This window comes from Galeopterus variegatus, unplaced genomic scaffold (assembly GCF_000696425.1).
Source record: "Galeopterus variegatus unplaced genomic scaffold, G_variegatus-3.0.2 Scaffold103, whole genome shotgun sequence".
In the NCBI taxonomy this organism is placed as follows: Eukaryota; Metazoa; Chordata; class Mammalia; order Dermoptera; family Cynocephalidae; genus Galeopterus; species Galeopterus variegatus.
Genome location: NW_007726214.1, coordinates 115,633 through 137,127, shown reverse-complemented (window position 1 = coordinate 137,127; position 21,495 = coordinate 115,633). Strand labels below are relative to the sequence as shown.

The 21,495-nt window shown below is 52.5% G+C and overlaps 1 protein-coding gene across 3 annotated transcripts; it reads right to left on the bottom strand.

Moving 5' to 3' along the window:
* Nucleotides 1-1,690: 1,690 nt before the first annotated feature.
* SEMA6C (sema domain, transmembrane domain (TM), and cytoplasmic domain, (semaphorin) 6C) lies at nt 1,691-11,123 on the bottom strand. Of its 3 annotated transcripts, XM_008584342.1 has the most exons (19): nt 10,616-11,123; nt 9,170-9,284; nt 8,808-8,871; nt 8,601-8,657; nt 8,180-8,281; nt 7,863-7,953; nt 7,541-7,660; nt 7,262-7,350; nt 6,718-6,935; nt 6,303-6,434; nt 5,906-6,058; nt 4,985-5,158; nt 4,548-4,694; nt 4,177-4,254; nt 3,994-4,049; nt 3,764-3,808; nt 3,308-3,403; nt 2,122-2,860; nt 1,691-2,075 (listed from the first exon to the last, which is right to left on the bottom strand). In XM_008584342.1, exons 1-19 carry the CDS (start codon nt 10,734-10,736, stop codon nt 1,772-1,774), a joined length of 2,901 nt encoding a protein of 966 aa, XP_008582564.1. In that variant the 5' UTR covers nt 10,737-11,123; the 3' UTR covers nt 1,691-1,771. The 3 variants fall into 3 exon arrangements, with proteins under 3 accessions (XP_008582564.1, XP_008582573.1, XP_008582558.1); XM_008584351.1 differs by lacking the exon at nt 7,541-7,660; XM_008584336.1 differs by lacking the exon at nt 3,308-3,403 and having other exon boundaries at nt 10,616-11,122.
* Between the last annotated feature and the right edge of the window lie 10,372 nt (nt 11,124-21,495).

Sequence of the window (21,495 nt, the reverse complement as noted above, 5' to 3'; positions counted from 1 at the left end):
GCTGGCTGGTATGGGGATCCGGACCTTTGACCTTGGTGTTATCAACACCGCAACTCCAACCAACTGAGCTAACTAGCCAGCCCATATAAGTGCTCTTTAAAGAAGGGAGCACGTTAGCTCGGTTGGTTAGAGCAAGGTGTTGGTAACACCAAGGTTAAGGTTTCGGATCCCCGGATCCCCGTACCGGCGGCTGCCCTCCCCGCGCCGCCCAAAAGGCGTTTTCACATTTATAGTACTTCAGCCTCTAGAAACGGAGGCTTAGGCTTGTCACGGTCACAAGTAGTACAGAAACAATCTTAGGGTTCTTCACCAAATTGTACCCAGCAGTTTTCCGCCGAGGACATTTAGGTAGCGAACCGGGAGACGGACTGGTGAGGTTTCTGTAGCTGCAGGGCTTGGTCTGGCCTCCAGGCGGCGCCGGCGGGAGCGTGGCCTAGGGCCCCGAACTGGGCGGATACCCAGACCACGAGCCACAGAAAAAACCCGACTTGTAGAGCCGCAAAATCAGCCACTGCGGCCGGGAGGCCTTAAACGTCCTTAGCGGGAGAGTGGTAGGCGGGGCAGGTGGTCCTGTTCGTCTCTTTCATTGGTCCCCGGGGTAACGGACAGGTATCTGCAGCCAGTCCCAGCCAGAGCAAGGGAGCATCACCACAGCCACAAGTTAGTTGATCCCGGCGCGTGGGTTAGGGTGCGGCTGCGAGGCTCCTAGAGGGGAGGCTGCGCATGCGTGCGATGGACAACGCTTTCTAGCCACCTCCCGGTACCAGAATGGGAGTTAGCTGGGCAAACCTTTGCTTCCGACAGGGCTGAATCCTTTGCTGTTTGCTGCAGCCTACACCTCGTGCGACCCAAACTCTTCCAGCCAAATTCTCTTTAGGACAAGACTTACTGATGTGAAACTTCAATCACTTACGCTGCAGCTTCGCTTTATTTGTCCAAAAATTTCCTCCCCGCCCCCCAACCCCATCCCATAGAATAGGCCATGAAAAAGTCCCCTTACCCTCAATCCGAAAAGGTTCTCCTAGTGCCTTCCCCAACCCCAACTAAACTCTACCGTGAGTCTCCTGGGCCCTGGCTCATCTCCACACACAATTTCTTCGCTTGCCTCCTTCAGGAAACCTTTCCTGATTAACCCCGGTGGGACTGTAGCCATCCCAATTACTCGGGAGAGAGCGCAAGGCCAAGATGAAGGCAGAAGGCAGATTTAGGGGCACAGTTAGCCAGAGCGAGAGCAACCGATTCCCGCCCTTCCCCCTCCCCTACCGCGAGAAAAGTCAGGCAGCGGCTCGAGGACACAGCTGTATTGGGAAGCGGGGGCTCCTACACAGTAGGAGGAGGCACGTCCCAGTCCCAGGAGGCCCGAGAACTCTGTACACAACGCGTGTGTGGCCCCAGCCCCGTCCGTCCATCCGCCGTGCGGACCGCCCGGGACCCAGTTTATAGAGGAAGCCCGGAGGGGCGAGTTAAGGCAGCATGGCTGGAAGGAAGGGGGGAGTGGGAGTCTACCAGTTCCCCCGAAATGCTGGCTCACTGAGGGGACGAGCTTCTCACCTCCCACTCCTCTCTCGAGGACAGGGAGAAGGCCAGTCAGTCGACAGTCAATAAATAAACCCGAGGCGAGAAGGGTCACCGGGAGACTCTGAGTCCAGGAAGGCTGGAGGTGCGGGACAAGAGAGGGGGAGGTGATCTGCTCTTGGAGAAGTGTCCTTGCTCACGGCCTTTGGGCGCATGGGACTCAAGGACCCTATCTGAGGCTGTGGAGCAGCTCCCTTTAAAAGTTAAAATGGCTGCTGTTACGGACAGCCGGGTGGGAAGGGGGACCGACGAGGGGAGGCTTCGGGGACAACTGGGGCTTCTCGATGTCCACTCTCTTCAGGGCGCGGCCCCGGTACCCCTCGGGCCGGCCAAGGTACAGGTGTCTCCCGGGACCCCCCGAGTACCTGGAGGGGCCTCCCGAGGGGATTCGAGTGAGCAGGGCGGGGGGTGCACGATGGGTGGAGAAGGGCAACCTTCGGCTGCCCCCGACGCCCAGCCGGGGAGCGGGGGCTGACAGCGCAGGACGAGCGGAGGGCGCCCAGCCGGGGAGCGGGGGCTGACAGCGCAGGACGAGCGGGGGGCGCCGCGCACTTCCCCTCCGGAGGAACATCCAGCCGCAGAGGCGGGGCACACTCCCGGGGGAGGAGGCTGGAGCCCGCAAAGAGGGTGGGGTTGGGGGCAGGCTCTGGCGGGAGCGCCCGCGAGGTAAAAAGGGTCGAGGCCGGGGGCTCGGCCCCCTTCCTGGGTGGCTGCGGGCCGTGCAGGTAGCGCAGCAGTTCCTCCAGGGTGGTGACTTCCACCGCCTGCCCGGGACAGCCAGGCGGCGGTGGCCTCACCAGCACGCGCGGCGCGGCACCGCCCGCCGCGTTCCCGCCCCGCACGCGGCCCAGGCCCTCCTTGGCGTTGTTCCCGTTCTGGTTCCACTCCCAGGGACCCCCAGCGGCGCGCAGGTGCTTGACCGGCAGCTCGGGCGTGGACTCTGGGGTGGGCAGGCAGGCCAGCTCCGGCGGGGGCACGCCCTCGGGGGGAGGCAGGAAGGTGGTGTAGAGCTGCGGCGGCTGCGCGGTGTCTCCGTCCTTGGACGGCGGCGCGGGTTCTGGGCCCCCACCGTGTAGCCGAGCCAAACTGCGAAGGGACAGAGGGCGCGGGAGCCCCGGGGTCTCGATGTCCTTGCTCCGACGTCGGTGGGCGCGGTGACAAGCACAGGAGACCAGGAGGCCAGAGACAGAGGCGCCCAGGGCGAAGGCTGCGGCCACACTGGCCAGGAGGAGTGGGATGGGGACGGAGCGGGAGGCCGAGGCTGCAGGGAAGTCCCGGCGCACGCCTGCCGACCGAGAGGGAGGAGGGAGGCTCAGCCTAGGGTAGGCGGTGCGCGGCGTGGCGCTGGGCCTAGAGGGCGCGCGATGGCAAGTTCCGAGGTTTGACAGGTCTCCTGCTGTTATTCAGCTTCACTCCACACAGCCTTGACCTTCCTCACGATGCACCTGCCCTGACCCCTCAACACACACAACCCATCACACTAACCCTCACACACAGGCTAGAACTTGGGCCTGGGGAGTCCCCATCCCAGTTCTGATCCCTGTAGCCATGCCAAGAGCAACTGCCAAACTGCCAGTGCAGAAAGAGGCCAGGTGGGGATGCCCAGCTCTGGGGAGAGGAGGCTGCAAACAGGCGTTAGTGAGCACCAAACACGGTCAGTGAGGGGCTTAGAATTCTCCAAGAATCAGCAGCCCCACACTTCACTCCTGTCCCTCCCAGGTAGCCCCCTTACCCTGAGTGTGAGCTCCAAGAGTGGAAGACTGGGGCCGGGGGCGGGCATCACTGGGGGGACTGGGGATCTCAAGGGAAGGGCCAGGACCCAGAAGCACTGGTGACAGAGACCAGGTCAGAGCCAGTGAGGCTCCTGGTCTCCACCCCTGATACCCATCCAGGGGTCCTCCCCCTCCCTTCTTTGGAACTTGAGTCTAGAACTCTGGCCTCTACTTCCCTCTGGACATGGGGAAGGGCTCACCATGCAGGACATTCTTTCATTTATATGTTCAAAGATTATTTATTAAGCACCCTACTGTGTGCCAAGCACTGAGCTATATGATGGGTATTTGGAGGATGCTGACCCTTTTCTGAGACTCTCAGGGTGTTCAAGGTGCTGGCCTGTTGCAGCCATGGGGCACACACTTGGGTGTGTGGGCTAAACAAGGGAAGGTGAGGTTGGGACAAGAGGACTCACCATAAGCAGGATCCCCGGGGCCAGACTGACTCCCGGTAGCTCCATCTGTAAAGAAGGGAGAGAGACGGGGTGAAGATGGGGGCAAGGGGAAGCTTCATGAAGAACTGATGGAGGTGACTGTGCTTCAGAAGGAGAAAAAGACAAAAGCTCATGCCTGGAATGGTGTTTTGTTTGTGGCCATCAGAAACATGTGTAGCCCGGCTGCAGCTGCAGCTGCCCCTTCTGCTTACCTTGGCAGTTACCATGTTCCATGGATTCCTGGTCCCCAGCCCTATCCACATCAGTCCTAGGAGGAAAAGGAGGTGGCTCAGTGCAGTTCTATACCTTGTCCCCATTTCCTACCCTGCCCTTCAGCTTCCTGTCTTAGTGGTGGGGAATTTTATCCTCAGGAGATCCAGGGGTTCCTCACTTACCCACTAGGTCCCCTGATATCCACACAGCCTCTGGAGCTATGCCATCCACAGTATGGGTCCTGAGAAGCCAGACAGCTCCTAGGGAAAACAGTCATGTGCAGCTGGGACACCCCAACTCCAGTCACATTCCATTCTTCTGCCTCTTCTACTCACATCCTGGCTTACAGGAGGCTCCCAGCCCCATATTCTCATCCCATCCACCCCAGTCTCCACTCCAGACCCTGGCTGCTGCCCACCTTCAGAATGCTTGAGGTAGCCCCCCCATCCTAACCATCCCCTACATTTTCCTGCCACCCCCAAGATCTGTGTTTCTGTACTCCTGCTGGCCCAGGAAGCTTGCCCAGGCAGGACCTGGCCCTCAGGCCCCTCACCTCTGACAGGCCCCATGACGGGTGCAATGGCTGAGAGGGAGGTAGACGATACAGCCAGGAAAAGCCACAAAGAGCCTATGACCCTCAGTGTCCAGCTCCAGCCCTATGATCCGTCGTGCAGTTTGGGCTGCCCGCTTCCCACTGCACCTAGAGTGAGGCCACAAGGAATCAGAGATAGGGCAGGTGAGGCTACCTTTTCCCTGGGCAAGTTGAAGAACAGAAGGTGGGAAGGCACACAAACAATTGAGCACAACCCATGGAATCACTCTGCCCCACCACACTGTCCAGTCTTCTCGCCAAGCCCTTGTCTCTACCAAAAAGCTTCTGCCCTGCAAAAGCCAGTCTTGGAGTTCTCAGCCCATTTCCACATCCCCATCTACCACCTCCCATCCCATCCCTGCCCTGCAGGAGGCCTGCCCTCCGAAGGCCTCACCCACCGGGAGGGGCTGTAGGCATCAATCTCTTCCAGTAGGATGGGCTCAGTTCCCCCAGATCGCCCCCCTGGGGGCAGCACCTTCAGCACTGTCCCATCATTGGAGCCAAGGAATAGGACGGTGGTATTACCGTGGGGACCAGCCATGCCATCCACAGCAACCTGGGTCAGTAGGGCCCTGGAGGAATAGGCCTCAGGTCAGGATATCCTGTCTAGTGGAGGCCTGAGCATTTCAAGGAGAGCCCAGGTTTCCTGGTGCCCACTCCTGCCCCCTTCTCTCACACCCCAGAGTTCCCTTCTTAGCTCTCTCCCTTCTACTTTCATGAGTTCTTCCTCCCACCAATGTGATTTACTTTGTGGGGTCAGAGAAAGTGAAGAGTGGTAGAGGAAGAAGGGTGGAGGTCAGTGTTTTTTAAAAGATGACCAGTAAGGGGACCTTAACCGTTGGCTTGGTGTTGTCGCTCTCCCAAGTGAGCTAACTGGCCCAATCCCTACATAGGGATCTGAACCCATGGCCTTGGTGTTATCAGCACCACACTCTCCTGAGTGAGCCACGGGCCGGCCCAATTAAGGTTTTTTTTAAAAGATGACCAGTAAGGGGACCTTAACCGTTGGCTTGGTGTTGTCGCTCTCCCAAGTGAGCTAACTGGCCCAATCCCTACATAGGGATCTGAACCCATGGCCTTGGTGTTATCAGCACCACACTCTCCTGAGTGAGCCACGGGCCGGCCCAATTAAGGTTTTTTTTAAAAGATGACCAGTAAGGGGACCTTAACCGTTGGCTTGGTGTTGTCGCTCTCCCAAGTGAGCTAACTGGCCCAATCCCCTATATAGGATCCGAACCCGTGGCCTTGGTGTTATCAGCACCACACTCTCCTGAGTGAGCTACAGGCCGGCCCCGAGGTCAGTATTTTTAGCCCAATACCTGCTAGTGAGAGTGAGGAGAGGCTGATGGGTGGCAGGTGGCACGGCAGGGTCCAGCAATGGGTGAGCCTTTATGAAAGTCAGGACATCATCAGGGAGGTCTCGAGAAGAGGAGAACAAGGCAGCTCCACCTATTCCTGCACAGGATCCTGGCCTGGTGGGTACAAGAAGCCTGGCCTTAGTTCAGCTCTGTCCCCCACGGCTCCCAAAATGATTAGTAACCGTTGCTCCCCCTCCACACACTGCTTCCCTTCCCTGTTGCAGCTCTTCAGTCCCACTGCTAACTCACTGTAACTCCCTCCCCAGCCTCAGACACCTGACCCCCTCCTCACAATCCCATCTTAGAAGAAGACACTGCTTGCTTCTGCCCCCACAAAAGCCACCTCCATCCTGGGTACCTGGGTGAAGGGACCCTGTCCTCAGATACAGAAGTCCAAGCCCCATCCAGACTCCTCTGCTCCTTGAACTTGCCCTCAAATCCATGCTCAATATCATCAAGGTAGAAGGCACAGACTGCAGAGCCAGGGATGCTGGGGGATCCAGAAAGATGTGGAATATGTGTTGAAAGAGACTGCATGGCTCCTCCCAGGTAAGAAGTGGTAGCTACCCTTCATGCACCACGTTAGGAGGTAGAGACTGAGGGGATAGGGCAGCCACTGGGTGCCACGCTAGGAGAAAAAAGGTAGGCAGACAGCAAACTGACTTTGCTTGGAGATTCCCATCACCGCCGCCATCAGTAGGCTTTGAGAGGGGAGTTTGGATGCTGGTAGGGCAGGGGACAGATCGAGCCATACTGATCAGCCTAGTACCAACCTATTGGTCTGAGTGGTGAAGACCCCAAAGAGAGCAGAGTGGCCATGCAGGTTCACAGGCCCAGTCAAGGCCTGTAAGACGTCAAAATAGAAGGTAGAGTCCCCAGGAACAGAGCAGTTGAGCCGCAGCTTCAGGAAGGATGTCCAATGGCGGTCCAAGGCCCGAGGTGAGCCACCCATGTCACGTTTACATACACGGGCTACTCGGGAGAACTGTACCTGGGGGAAGCAAGGGGGGAAGAGGACAGTGAGAGAGCTACAGGGCCAGCTGAGTGAAAGGCACATGGTAAGTTAAAAGCACCAGGAGACAAATGTTAGGGTCACAGCAAACAAAAGGTATGTTGTGGTAGGTCAATTTGGGCCAAGGATGAGGGACACAGCAGGATGTGGAGGCAGAGCGGGGGCGGCTATTCCAAGTTGGGGGCTCAGAGGCCAGGGGATTATATTGTGCAGGTTACAGTCAGGAGCTCTTCTCTGACTCAGACTGGCTCCTCAGGATCCAGCAGAACCCTCCAGCTACCTACCCCTGGTGCCCACCTCCTTACCCTCCCCAGCCGGGCATCCTCCACAGAGACCTCTCGGAAGAAGAAGTAGACATGGTCTCCATGTTCCAAGGCATGGACAAAGTGTGGCTCTAAGGTGGAGAGTGACGAGAAAGGATATGGAAGAGTATCATCTAAACCTGCTCAGAAACTCCTGGTCCCACCCCATCTCTCCCCATTGGGTACATACACATTACCACACCATCTGCCTGCCCCTCTCCACAGTCCTCCCTCTGCACCTCCTCCCCAAGAATGGTTTCCCTCCCCCAGGCCCACCCTGACCTCTGAGCCACTTGGAGTCGTACTTGGCGGAGCGGAGTGGGGGCTGGGGCCCAAGGCTTCTGTAAACTACAGCATCACTAGCCTGGAAATCCGCAGCTGTGGCTGAGTACAGGCTGCCCTCTGGAGGGATGCATAGCGTGGGGTCAGGGGAGGGCTCAGGGATCTGTATCCTACCTCTTCTTGGGCCTTCCACACCCTGCCTAGTTCTGGCCCTGGTCCCTACCTCAACCCTCCACTCAGCGGCATGGGGGAAAGACCATGCTGGGAGAGGAACTTAGGTGGGAGCTCCCTCCAGCCATTTCTCACATGCCTAGGTGCACACCTGCAAAGATGGCCACGTTGGACTGGGTGGCATCAAAGGGGCATCGAGCCTTCCCACTCAGCTCCTCACCCTCCTGCTGCAGCGAAGTTATCTGGGGGCAGAGGGAGCAGTTTCCTGGAACCTTTGGCGTCTTGGAGTCTGGCTCCATAGCCCACTCCCTCATGTCCCCTTGCATCCTTCCCTGACCCCTTCCAGACCTCTGCACTCTGGGCACTCCCATTCCCTGACCCCAGTTCCTGGTCTCTTCCCATCAAAGTGATTACCCATCTTGGTTCTTCCCCCAACTCCCATCCTGACCCCCACCCTCTCCTTTGTACCCCATAGCTGCGGCACACAGGGCTGAATGAGTTCGTCCCACAGGCAAGGAGCGTCTGGGAGTCCCAGGGAACGAGAACACGAATGTAGTTGTAGCACTCGTCCTAGAGAACCCAAAATTCTAAGTCAGTGACAGGGACTAAGACTGGGACTAGGGGGGTCACAGGAATTAAGCCTAGTACTCTTGAGCCAGTCTGAGCAATGAGGGATAAAGTCCCAGCTAAGCTATTAGCTAACCTCACTTTTCTTTTTTGTGAGGCATGTAAAGGAAACTAAAAATCATTAATTTTCTTTTTTTCCCATTTTCCTCTGTGGCATGGGATGGGAATGGGTAGGAAATTGGGCATGGTAGAGGACAACTTGGACAAAGCCTGGAGGTGGGCAATCCTCTCCTTCCCTCCAAATTCTCATTCCACTCCTCACCGTCAGCTTTCCCCGTACAGCACAGTTCTCCACGTCTTGGCTCTTCCATGTTAGATACTGAAGGGAGAAGAGGGAAAATCATGTGGCAACCTGGACTCCTTCTCACACTGTGGCTCCTTTTGGATGCTTCCTCCCACCCGTTTGATCCTATTAGAGCTTTCCCAGCCTCATCCCCATGCCTGTACCTCCTCCCACACAGCCCCTCACCTTGTTGGGCACCAGCCCCTCCCCTTCTTCTTGGGCTTGAAGATCAAAGGAGAAAACGTGATCCCTGAAGGGGTAGGTAAGGAGGGATCAGAGCCAAGCCAAGGCACCCCACCTGAGCTCCTTAGCTTCCACCTTACCCATGGTCAGTTGCTCAGGGACAAACAGTGCAGACCTCCTGCCTCCTCCCCCAACCTCCCCTTACTCCATGCCTTGGCATTTATGCTCTGGGTCAAAGAATGTCCATGTCCCATGGCTTGTGCACCTGCACGTATCCCCTGCAAGATGCTGCAGTGCCCGTGCAGGTCCCATGTCTGCCCAGGGGCATGCATGTCTGTCCCACAACTGTGCCATGGTCAGTTTACCGGGCAGCCACTAGCAGGGTCCGGTTCAAGGTCAGGAATCTCTGAAAGTCCAGTCCAAGTTCTGCAGCCACAGCATCATCCTCCAGGCCCCGGAACCAGGATAATGGGGAAACACCTAGTAGACACAAAGAGGTAGGGTGCTAAGGGCTAGCCAGGACACCACACACTTCCCCAACACCCTTACCAACCAGATGAAACCCAGCCATGGACAGAGTGTACATGTGAGGAGAGAGGTGCCCAAAAGATATTAATAAAAATAACACCAGTAACACTGAGCACTTAATCTCTGCGGAGCAGTGTTAGTACTTTAGAATTAGATGCACTGTCTCATGTAATACATCATCCCTGTGAAGTCATCACTAACATTGGCCCCATTTTGCAGATGAAGAGCCTAAGGCTCCAAGCCATTAAGGAATTTGAATAAACCCATTTAGCTTGGAAGTGGCAGGCACCAGACTGACCCCAGAACTGACCTCAGTTCCTACTTGGAACTGCCTTAGGGCTAGCAATTCCCATACAAGCCCCTGTACACTTGCAATTCCCACACAAACCCTTGTATACTGTCTCCTCTGGGGCATTTACTCACTTCCTCCTAGCCCTCTCTCTGCATCCTCCTCCCCCGGCAAGGCTCTTCACGGGCCACCTCAGCCCTCCAAGGTTTCTGCCTCCTCTGACCAAATACCTGACCTGATCATGGAAACCAGTCATCAGCTTTCAAAGGGAGCCCAGAGTTCAAGGGCAGGTTATTTAGCATTCACAAAGTGCTTAGAACTGTGTCTGGCACATGTAAGTGTTTGCTATTCTTATTTATCCTCCAACTATTACTTCCAATAGCCCAACTACAGTTCTTTCATCCTTAAAATTACTCTAAATCCTACATATGTAACAGGAACTGCAAATAGATAAAGGTTCTTAGAAAAATTTGGCTTGTGGTTTCCACCATGGTGGGTCCTAGCTTTATTGGTGGTACAAGTGGTAGAGAGGGAGGTAAGAGGTGTTGGAAACCAATGAACTAGTCCCAGGCCTTCATTTTGTAGCTAAGAATAAGAGCAAACACATATAAAGCATTTATGTTGTACCAGACAGTGCTCTCAGCACTTTACACTCATTTAATCCCTAAATAACTCCATGAGGTAAAACACTATTATTATCTTCATTTTGCAGATGAGGAGACTGAGGCAAGGAGAGGTTAAATAACCTAACCAAGGTCACACAGCTATTGAGCAGTGTAGCAGGAATTCAAACCTGGTAAGGTTTGGTCTGGCTGAGAGTCCATGTTCTTAACCACAAAATGACCTTCCTCTAAGTGAAGAAACTGTTCCCCTTTGCTGGTCAGGCTCTTCGCTTCTTTGATGCTGGGAGCTTTCCTACAACCTACCTCCAAGAGGGAGTCTCAGTCTGTAATTGCTCACAGAGAAGGGGCTAGGTAGGTACCAGGGCACTCACCTTGCAGGTCAGAGATAAACAGAGGAAGGGGGTCCTCAGGAAAGGTGGCCTGGCTATGGGGAAGTGACAGCAGCAGCAGGAGCAGCAGCAGCAAGGGCATGAGATGGGGAGCACGGGGCATCCTGGGTGGGGCAGCTCAGGCCCCAGGGGGTGCCCCCTCACCCATATGCTGGCCCTGAAAGAGGAGACAGAAAGAAGTGGGGGAATGGGCCAAGTTCCCTCCACCCTTACTGTGGGCAGGCTCCTCTCCTGGTCTATCCCCAGAAGACCCTTTGGGGTGGGGGAGAGAACTCTCTCTCCAGCACTTCCCAGTCCCAGCCAGATGTCACTGTCACTCAATGCCAGTCCCTCTCCAACTGTCCCAAACTGGCTGGTGTGAGGCCTGCAAGCATGACCCCAGGTAAGGACAGGACACTCCAGCTCCCCCTCCCAGTCTTCTCACTCAGCCCTTCCTCCTCTCTCCTGACTGGGTCTGGGACATTCGGTAGGTGACACCTCCTGGCCCTCCTCTTGCTAACTCCTTCTCAGCTATAATTAGACACTGAAGCCTTAAAATTATAAATAGTGACTCCTTGTCACTGGGAGGAGGAAGAGGGCACCACGTCTGCCTCCCCCTCCCTTGCAGACCCCCACAGCACCCTGGGAGCAATGCAGGCACTGTGCCCAGGCAGAGGCAGCTATGGCAACCGCAGGCCTCTCTAGGGTTGAGGAATAAAAAGTGGGAGATTGGGGAGTGGGCAACCTAGAGGTCAACACCCTGGTCTAAGCTCATGCTTCCGAGGCCCTTCCCACTGCTAGGGAAGAAGCTGGGTAGGGAGGGAAGTTTCGGAGGGGAACTGTCTTAGCCAAAAATGAATCTGCACCAAAGCCAGATCAGCAGCTAAATTTAGCTCTGGCTGCAGCTGTTTCCAGACCACTGTGCCCCCTCCCAGCCTCTCTAGCCCCCTGTTCCCTTCCCTCCCTGGCTCCTAAGAATCAGTGTATGTACTTGATGAGGGGAAGAACTGACCCACCCCCTATGAGGAGTTGGAGATAGACAGGACATAGCAAAATGGCTGAACATGCCTCTCTTTCCCTCTCTCATCAGGCTGCCTCTGAAATTGAAATATAAATAATTCAATAACAGGCAGGCAATTGTAGCCCAAAGTCCAGGAAAAGATGGATATGGTGGTAGGGGTGGTGAGACAGGCCTTCTTCCCACCCATCAACCTCCCTCAGCCAGCCAACCCTGGCTATGACCCACAGTGGGAGGTGCACCAGCTTCCTGCCTTCCCCTGAAATTGAAGTGAGGGGCTGAGTAGGCTCCGGAAATTAGGTCAGAAAGGCTGAGAATCCTTTCTTTTGTGAACAGATAACTATCCTTCACCAATCCTTAGTTGCCCATCCCAACATGTCCCCTAAAGGAGAGACCCTGGGCTTCCAGGCCCAGCCCCCTTCTATCTCCCCAATAATTTCACTCTTGGAGACAGGACTCAAGTATCCCTCCCACCCCCAAACCAGTGTCACTGGTGGGGAGATTGATATCAGGTGGGGTCCCAAAAGAACTGGAGGAGGGAAAGGGATAGGAACACCTAATGATGACCCCTTTCCCCAGGGGCAGAGTAGTCAGCTAGCTAATGACCCTCTGTTGTTGAAAGCCCGGGCCTCCTTCCCCTTGTCCCATGTTTCTGTATGCTGGTGCTCCCAGGGGAAGAGAAAGGGACACAGCTTGTCTTCTATTCCACCCCGCTCAAGTTGCCCTGGGCAACTGGTATCTTCACCTTGGAAACAACTTCAGTCTCTGGCAAGTGGGGAGAACAGCTAGACCCTCTTCCTGCCCCCTAGCCACGCCTGCTTCCATCCCTGCTCTCAGAGCTGCTTCCCTTTCTTTACCTGGGGTGGTGACTCCTGTGGGGGTGAGAAGGGGATAGAAGACCTCTGACCTGATGGAAGAAGGGACAAAAGGAGGGGAGAGACTGAGTTACGCCTCCTCTACCACATCCCTTAAAAGTAAATGTAAAAATTCAGGAAAAGTCTGCTAAAGCTAGGGGAGGAGGGATGCAGCCCTAGAAGTGGCAGGGGTGGGTTGGGGGATGACATTTAGTTTGGTTACAAAGGTTCTGGCAGCTCCATGCCCAGAGAGAGATGTGAGGGCAGGAGATGAAGATGGTCCCTAGCCAGAAACTCCTGGAACTGCAGGGCCGGCCTTAGGGAAAAGGGTGACTGGGAGAGTTTGTGGGGCATGTTGCCGCCGACCACTCCCATGTTAAAACCCTCAGAATCCAACAGTCTTCTCAGCAAAAGCGCCCTAGCTAGGGACAATAGAGGTGAATTTGCATATCATTTACATGCTCTTCATATCCAAGCAAAATGCTCCGATAGCAAGCACCCCCAGCCCCTTCCTTCTTCCTGAGAGAGCAAGCCCTGGCTCCCCCCCACCCCAATTCTTTGGGCTGGATTAGTCCAGACTCTAAAAACACTTGGCCTTTACATTGGGCCCCTAGACTCGACTATGATACATCTTTAAGAGGGCTTCCCATAGCTGTTTTGGGGGAGCAGCATCTGGGCACTCCCACTCAATCCCTGGCCTGGGGAAAGGGTTACTCTGCCCTGGAGGAATCCCAGCTGCTTCATACCCTCCTCTGAATCAAATGGAGTAGACCTGACCCCACTCCTTCTCCCCCTTCTAGATCCTCCCCTTGCTGTGAAGAAGAAACAGCCCTTTTCTCTCCTCCTGGCCACATTAGCCACCTCTGGGGAGTGGCCGGGGTCACAGCCAGAATCAAACGGAGCTGAGGAAGGGATGGCGAAGGGGAGACCCGGCTGGGGACAATAGCAGGAAGCCCTCGGGCTGGTTGCCCGCCCCAGTACACCTTCCTCAGGAGGAGCGGGGGGCGCGCCGAGGAGGCTTGCGGAAGAGGCGAGTTCCCTTCTCCAGGACATTTCTCCAACCCTAAGATTTCAGCCCCAGGCTCGGCACCTAACCTCCCACCCACCCATTCCCCAGCAAGAATAATTCAGGTGTCTAGAGCCTCGCTTTAGGTGGGTCTGGGGCCAGGGGCTCGACGTGTCTTCCCCTCACTGGATCCGGGGCTCCGATGAGGGGCGGTAGCAGAGTCTGGGCCGGGACCGGGTCCCAGAGCCACGTTAGCGAGAGGAGGGGCTGGAGGGGCCTGCAAGCGCAGACGGACTGGGCATGGGAGCGGGGGCTGGGGAGGGAAGGCGGGTCTCCTAGGCCAGGGAAACAGGGCCAGAGGCTGGGAACCGACGAGGGCGGGCCCGAGGCCGGCGCTGAGCGGGGTCCCTGAGCTCGGGATGCAGTCGCCAGCTCGGCTCCCCTTCTTGGGCGACTTCAGTCTAACAAAGCCCTGGGCCGAATGGGGTGAAGGAAGGAGATGGGCGCTGGAACCGATGTTTCTCGGGGGCTCCATTCCTCGACTCGGTGTCCAAGCCAATCCCCCGGGGGTGCTCAAACTCCCGTTTGCACAAGGACAGAGGTGCAGCCGTGACACCAAAGTCCAGAGCGACGCGTTCCCTTTCCCATCCCCGCTGGGGCATCGAGAGGGTCTAGTTCTCCGCGGGTCTCGGAGCCTTAGTTTCCCTGCGGGGGAGGTAAGGGACTAGGTCTTCCACCCCTCTGTACAGAGCGTGCCTCAAATAATTCCCTTTCGTGCTCCCCAATCCAGCGGGAAGCGCCTCGAAGAAAGCCCAGTCGGAAGAGGTGCCCAGACCCTGCGCCCAACAGTGCCGTGACAGGGCTCGGCCGCGGTTCCCTCCTCCTTCTGCGCACCCCAACTCCGCGTACCCTCAGCCAGCAGGCACACAGCGCGCCGGCACCCTCCCGGGACCCTCTAGCACTTCGGAAGCTTGCCCCCGGCCTGCGCCGCTCCCCGTCCTCCCCCGCCTCCCTGCAGCCCCGTCCCTGCCCCGGGTACTTGCTCCGAAATACGGGTCAACGGGATCGAGACCCTAGCGGGCTGCCAGCGGCCCCGCGCACCGCGGAGTTCGCAATCCGTGATTGGGGATCAGGCGAGATGTGAGGAGCGTCCGGACTGGATGGTGCCTGGACATGGGTTCCGGGGCACTGTGCTCGGGAGAGCCCTGGGTCCGAATCGCAGCCCCCTCTCCTGCCGCGGATCCAAGGAGGAAAACAATGCGACCGCCCGGAGCTCTGGGCTCGGCCCCGGCCGCCCCGCCCGCCTCGCAGCCGTACCCGCCTCCGGCCCGCCTCTGGGTCGCCGCGACTAATCCCGCCCTCGGAGGTCAACTAGATACCGCCTTCTCGTCACCTCTCCGCCAATAGCACTCCTCGGGGGAGGGGCGCCAGGAGCACAGTCCACCCAGAGAGCCAGGGTGAGCTGGAGACCAAAGGCAGGCGCGACAGGGAGAGACCTACGGACAGTCGCTGAGACCAGGACAGAGGAGGAGACACACACACGCAGAAACAGAGATAGTCTGACAGAGGAGAGACCCTGGGTTGAAGTATTACGGAAAGGAAAGAGCAGAAGCTGGGAGAAGAGACAGGAAACCCTGGGGGCCTTGGCTGGGCTGGGCCGTTAGAGCCTCTGCTATCCTCCCTCCTTTCCCCTCAATGACTCTGGCCACCCTGTTCCCTGGGGAGTCTCCCATCTCTCCCCTAGTCTACCCCGAGTCTACTACGAGTCTACTACTCCCCTCTCTCCCTTAGTCTACTACGTCCCCCCTCTCTATGCTTCTTACCTCAGTCTCCCTATTTCTCCCCACGTGCCTCCCCTCTGGTTCATCCTGACCCCCCCAATAAGGAGGCCTAGTATGCACTTGGGGGCTTGAGGCCTAGGAATGGGAAGGAAGATGTCAGCAGGAGGTTTTCCTTGTCCCCAGCATCTCCTCCCCTTCCACCTCTACAGTCAAAGCAGGATGGGCTTGGGCCACTATGCCAGGAACCAAGGAGTCAGGAAGCCAGGGTGGCTGGCAGTCGGGCTGTTGGTTGATGGAAAAGGACAGGTGGGAGGTGCTAAAGCCAAAAGAGAAATGTAGAGAACTAGACTAACAGTAAAAGGAGCAACACAGAGACCTGAAAGAGAAAGTGACCAGCTGCCCTAACTCCACAAAGCCTTACTGCCCCAAAGACACAGGATTAGCGATGTCCCATCTTTCCTCAGAGGGCCCTGGACATCCCTCCAAATAACAAAACTGCTCCTGGGCCGGCCGGTGGCTCACTCAGGAGAGTGTGGTGCTGATAACACCAAGGCCCTGGGTTTGGATCCCATATAGGGATGGCTGGTTGCTCACTGGCTGAGCGTGGTGCCATCTTTTTTTTTGTAAAAAGATGACCGGTAAGGGGATCTTAACCCTTGACTTGGTGTTATCAGCACCACACTCTCCCAAGTGAGCCACGGGCTGGCCCGTTACCGGTCATCTTTTAAAAAAAAAAAGACAACAAAACTGCTCCTTCTCCATCCCCACCCCCACCCTCCATAAAGATCCTCTGGTTCTGGGAATGTCAGTGAGGAGGAAGAATGAGGCTACTTCCTACAGTACTGCTTGGCTTCCACCTTGGTGGATTCTTCCCTGTGTGGGGCTGAGACAAAAGACATTCTCAAAATTCCCAGGAAAGTGGGTAGCCTGGGAGACATTGGCATTCTTGGATAGTTTTATCTGAGTGGGCACTGCCACCCACGTCTTGATCTCTGGACTAAAAGAAAGGAGGGGCAGGAGTTTGCCACTTTTAGGCCAGCCTTAACTGGACTGGGATCAGAGTGGTAACCAGCCTTAACTGGACTGGGATCAGAGCCAAACCCCACAGTGAATAAGGAAGAGACATGAAAACACACACACACAAACACACACACGCAGACACACACACACACACAGACAGGCAGACACAGGGATTTAAGGCAGGTGAAGCAGGGAGATAAACAGAATCAGAAACAATGGAACAATACCTACACAAGATTAACTGCTGAGAGATCTTGGGTCTAACACAATTCAACAGACAATTTGGGTCTTTTTCAAGGCTAGAAAGAAGTTTTGGGAGAAAGACACCTCGAAATATAGAGGCAGTCAGAGGTTAAAAGAAATCTCCCCAGCTCCTAGCACAGGGTTTAGGTATTCAGATAGGTGCTTATTCAACAAATTAGTGAATGGGGCTTAAGGTGTAATTCACTTAAAGTTTTAGGATCCAGCTCAAATCTCAATTCTATCCAAAACACAAACTTCAGGCATAATCCACTGAACAGTCCTCTGTGGGATGTGGTATCGGTCTTTAAGAAAATGACTACCTATTTGTGTGTTTTTATTTCTGTTTTTTGGTGGCTGGTAGGTACAGGGATCTGAACCCTTGACCTTGGTGTTATAACACTGTATTCTTACCAACTGAGCTAACTGGCCAGCCCCCAACCACCTATTTGAATTAAAATAAGATTTACATGTACTAAATGATTAAAAAGAAATACTAAGTCTCCAAAAAAGAGCTACAAGGAACATAAATTCCTGAATAGAAATAAATAAATAAAAGATAATAAATATTCTTCATGATGACTGCAGGGAAAGATGTTGGATACATTTTATCATGGAGGACAGGAGAACTTTGGTGGGTGTTGGCCTGATGTAAAAGAAAAGAGAAAATGTTCCAAGGAGGGACATAGCTTAAGCAAAAGCTTTTCTTCGTGATCAGGGAGCCTGAAGCATGTATAGCAAAAGGTACTTTGAGGCTGATATCCAGGAAAGGCACTAGTTAGGAGCAGGGGAAAGGGAAGAGGGAGACAAATTATGGAAGGCCTGGAATGCCAAAGTGAGTAGGTTAAAATAATCTGATAGGAGTAGGATGTCATTTTTAAGTTGTTGAATAATGGTATAACTTGTCAAAATGTTTTTGCTTTTGTTTTTTATTTTTTAGCAAGAAGACAGAGAAACCAACTATCAAGAAAACAAGGAGGTCCAAGGATGTGAGGAGAGGGGCCATCAGATAAGAATTATGGTATTGGGTATGGAAAGAAATGAATGAACCTGAGAGCTATTTCAAAGAACAAATTAAATGGACTCCCTCCCTACTCCCCTGATGTTCTGGAGAAAATCACATAGTTCTACAGATTGGAATCTTTATAAATTCAGGATCTCCAATCTTGGAAAACTTGTAGGGATGAGTATCCCAATCCCTACAAGTAGCTATTTCAGACTTTCTTTTTTCTCAAGTTCCTTTCCTTACCACTTCCTTGCTCATCTCAGCAGAATCCACATCCATCTTCAAAGAAAGTAGAGGGTAATATAGTGAGAATTACACCAGCTTTTTACCCCTGCAAATGCTCTTAGCTGCATCCTCACATCTCTGTCACTGCAGTGGGTGAGGTATCCATGTCACCTGTCCACTCTACTGTACACCATGAGTCAGGGCCTGGCTATGTCTGTCTTGCAAACCACTGTACCCCTTACACTTAGCACAGTGCCTGTACATAGTAGGTGTTAACTTTTAACACCTTAAATAAATCTGTCTTCTCTATCTTCTACTTATGGGCTTTACTCCACATGTCTTCAAATCATTTCTCCTTCCTTTATTTATTTTTAAGCCTAAGCACCCGGTATACCTTCATTTTTTTAATTTTAATTTTTTGGTGGCTGGCCAGTACAGGGATCTGAACCCTTGGCTTTGGTGTTTTCAACACTGTGCTCTAACCAACTCAGCTAACCAGCCAGCCCCTCCTTCCTTTTATTTATTTATTTATTTATTTTTTCCTCCTCCTTCCTTTTTAACCTTTCCTTTCCTACTGACATTTTCCCCTCAGCATATACACATGCTCAAATATCTCCCATGATCAAAAGAAAAAAATTCCAGACTTTCTCTTGATCCTTGTCTGTATTTAGTCAATTTCTCTATGCCCTTCACAGTTAAGCTTCTGGAGTCACATATAGTTGCTGTGTCCATTTTCATGATTCTCATTCACTTCTCAATCATTTTAGTTTTTGCCCCCATCAGTCCACTGAGATTGCTCTCATTGAGGCCATCAATGACTTTCTGGTCACAATCAATGAACAGCTCTTTATCCTTTTGTCCTCTTTGTGATATTTGACCTTGTGGACCCATCCTCCCTTGAAATGCTCTCCTGTCTTGGCTCCTGGGGTTCTTCTTTCTCTTGACAGAGACTAGGGCATAATATATATTTTTTAGATGAATGACCAAACATAGGATTGTTCCATTCTGAATATTTTCCCAGATAACTGCAGTTTATCCAATTAAGTGTGAAGCATTTTCATTTTTTTCAAATAGAGATTATCCAAAAAGGTATTATTGGGCTGGCTGATTAGCTCACTTGGTTAGAGCATGATGCTGATAGCAACAAGGTCAAGGGTTTGGATCCCCACACCAGCCAACCACCAAAAAAAAAGGCATCATTAATTTCCTGTGGATTATATAGTGGGTGATTTGAAGTCATTAAGACCTAGACTCACCTCTGGAGTACGGCTTTGGAAAAACCATTTATTGCTAAGGTTGAGTCTGTCATCTGTGAGTGGACATATTACCTTCCTGACTACCTCAAAGGATCAAATAAGATGAGTGGACATATTACCTTCCTGACTACCTCACAGGATCAAATAAGATAACGTAGGTGATGGTGAGCTTCCAGAAAAAAAGATAATGTAGGTGAAAATGTTTTGTAAACCCAGAAGTGTTTCCACACATTTAACATACCATTATTTAACCATTTTATGCTTACTCAGAGGCAGCATTGTGAACTTAATCTAGAAAAACAGTGAGAACCCCAAAGCCTAGACTCTATGCAGTTAATACTGTTTGCTTCTCCTCTACATGGCCAAAAATGCTGTAATTGTCAATTGTCTTTTTTGTTATCCTAGTCTTCTCTTGCTATCTGTGTTAATTCTCATTTTTACCAGTATTCTTGCTTCTAAAACTACTCTTTCCTCTTTTAATTTGCTGTTAATTATATGCTAGAGGCTCAGATATTACTAGAAATGGGTATAGATTAAGAGAAAATAAAGACCTCCCCAGGAGTGAAATAAATGAATATTTTTACATGTGACTGTTATATTTTTACCATTTTCCCCTTAACTCCTGGTTCTTGGTTGTTTTGAATTTATTCTTTCAGCAAATATTTATTGAGCACAGTATGTACCAGGCACTGTGCACACAGAAAAACATAATCTCTGGAGTTTACATCTAGTGGAAAGGCAGTTAATAAAAATCACAAATGACAGTGAAGAGTGATTATTACAATAGAGGAGGTATGCGGTTCCACAGGAATACAAAACAGAGGGGTCTAAAGTAGTTTAGGGGGCTGGCCTGTGGCTCACTTGGGAGAGTGCGGTGCTGATAACACCAAGGCCCCGGGTTCGGATCCCATATAGGGATGGCCAGTTGGCTCATTGGGTGAGCATGGTGCTGACAACACCAAGTCAAGGGTTAAGATCCCCTTACCAGTCATCTTTTAGAAGAAAAAAATAAAAATAAAAATAAAAAAATAAAGTAGTTTAGGGAGTCATGAATAGCTTCACAAAATATGACTTTTCAGCTGAGACCTGAAGAACAAGTAGAAATTAACAGGACAGGGAAGAGGTAAGCATGGGAAGAGAGTTTTGGGTAGAGGGACAAGAAGTAGGAAGGTCTAGAGCAGAGGAAGAGATGGAGGGAAGGAGAGAGAGAAAGAAAGAGAAACCGACTGCTACAGTGAGTATTGGAGGCACTAAGAAAATTCCAACATGGCTTGAGCAGATAAGAGTTGAAGCCAGAGAGGTAAACAGGTAAAGAGTTGGTAACAGAATTCTGGATTTGGAAGTTATTACTGTATTTGTATCTTCTTGTATTTTCATTTCCCTTGTTCTTGTTTTCCAAGTAGATTATAAGTTTCTTATAACAAGGACTTTTACTTTTCCTGTAATTTTGGTAGTGCCACCTAGTTTTGTCCCCAGAATGTGTGATCAATGTATTGATAAAGTGTGCAGAAGTAGAATGCTGCCACATTCATTGTGAGATTGAGTTATTACCTCATAACATTGTGAGATAATTATCAGAAAATACATATGCTTGAGAATCACACAAGGTCCTCATTCTGCCATTTGGTAGCTCTGTAACATGGGGACAGGTTATATAACCTCTTTAAGCCTCAGTTTTTCCCATCAGCAGAAAGGATATAGTGGCATTTCATTTATAAAGCTATTGCGAGAATTAAATAGGATATTTACATAAAATCCAGCAGAACACACTCAACAAAATCTACCTCCCTTTCTCACCTCTCACTTCCCTCCCCCGAACTGTTAGTCTATTCTTTTCCATCTGCCCCCATACCTTACTCCATAACTATTCCCTCTCCTTTGCATTTTCTAAGCCTCCCTCTCCACTGGCTCCTTTCAGCCTACAAATTTGCTCAACTAAAAGCTAAAAATAATCCCTCTCTCAATCCACTTCTCCATCCTCTTAAACACTCCATTTCACTTCATCCCTTCACTACCAAACTCCTTTAAAGAGTTGTCAACAATTCCCAAACCAAGTCATATCAAAGACTCTCAGCTCTGGACCTTGGGAGTGATGAAGAGAGGGGTGGGAAGAAGAAAGGAGTCAAGACCCAACCCTGTCTCCGGGGACGAGAACCAAGGATTTTGGAGTCAGTGGTATGCTTCTGAACTTCGATTTACTCTTCAACTTTTCAAACCAACCAACTTTTCAATCCTTTCCCCTCTTCTAAAACTTCTTTCTTGTAGGGCCGGCCCGTGGCTCACTCGGTAGAGTGCGGTGCTGATAACACCAAAGCCCCGGGTTCGGATCCCACATAGGGATGGCCGGTTCGCTCACTGGGTGAGCGTGGTGCTGACAACACCAAGTCAAGGGTTGAGATCCCCTTACCGGTCATCTTTAAAAAAAAAAACAAAAAAACTTCTTTCTTGTAAAATCAGCAAGTCCCAAGGTCTCTTGT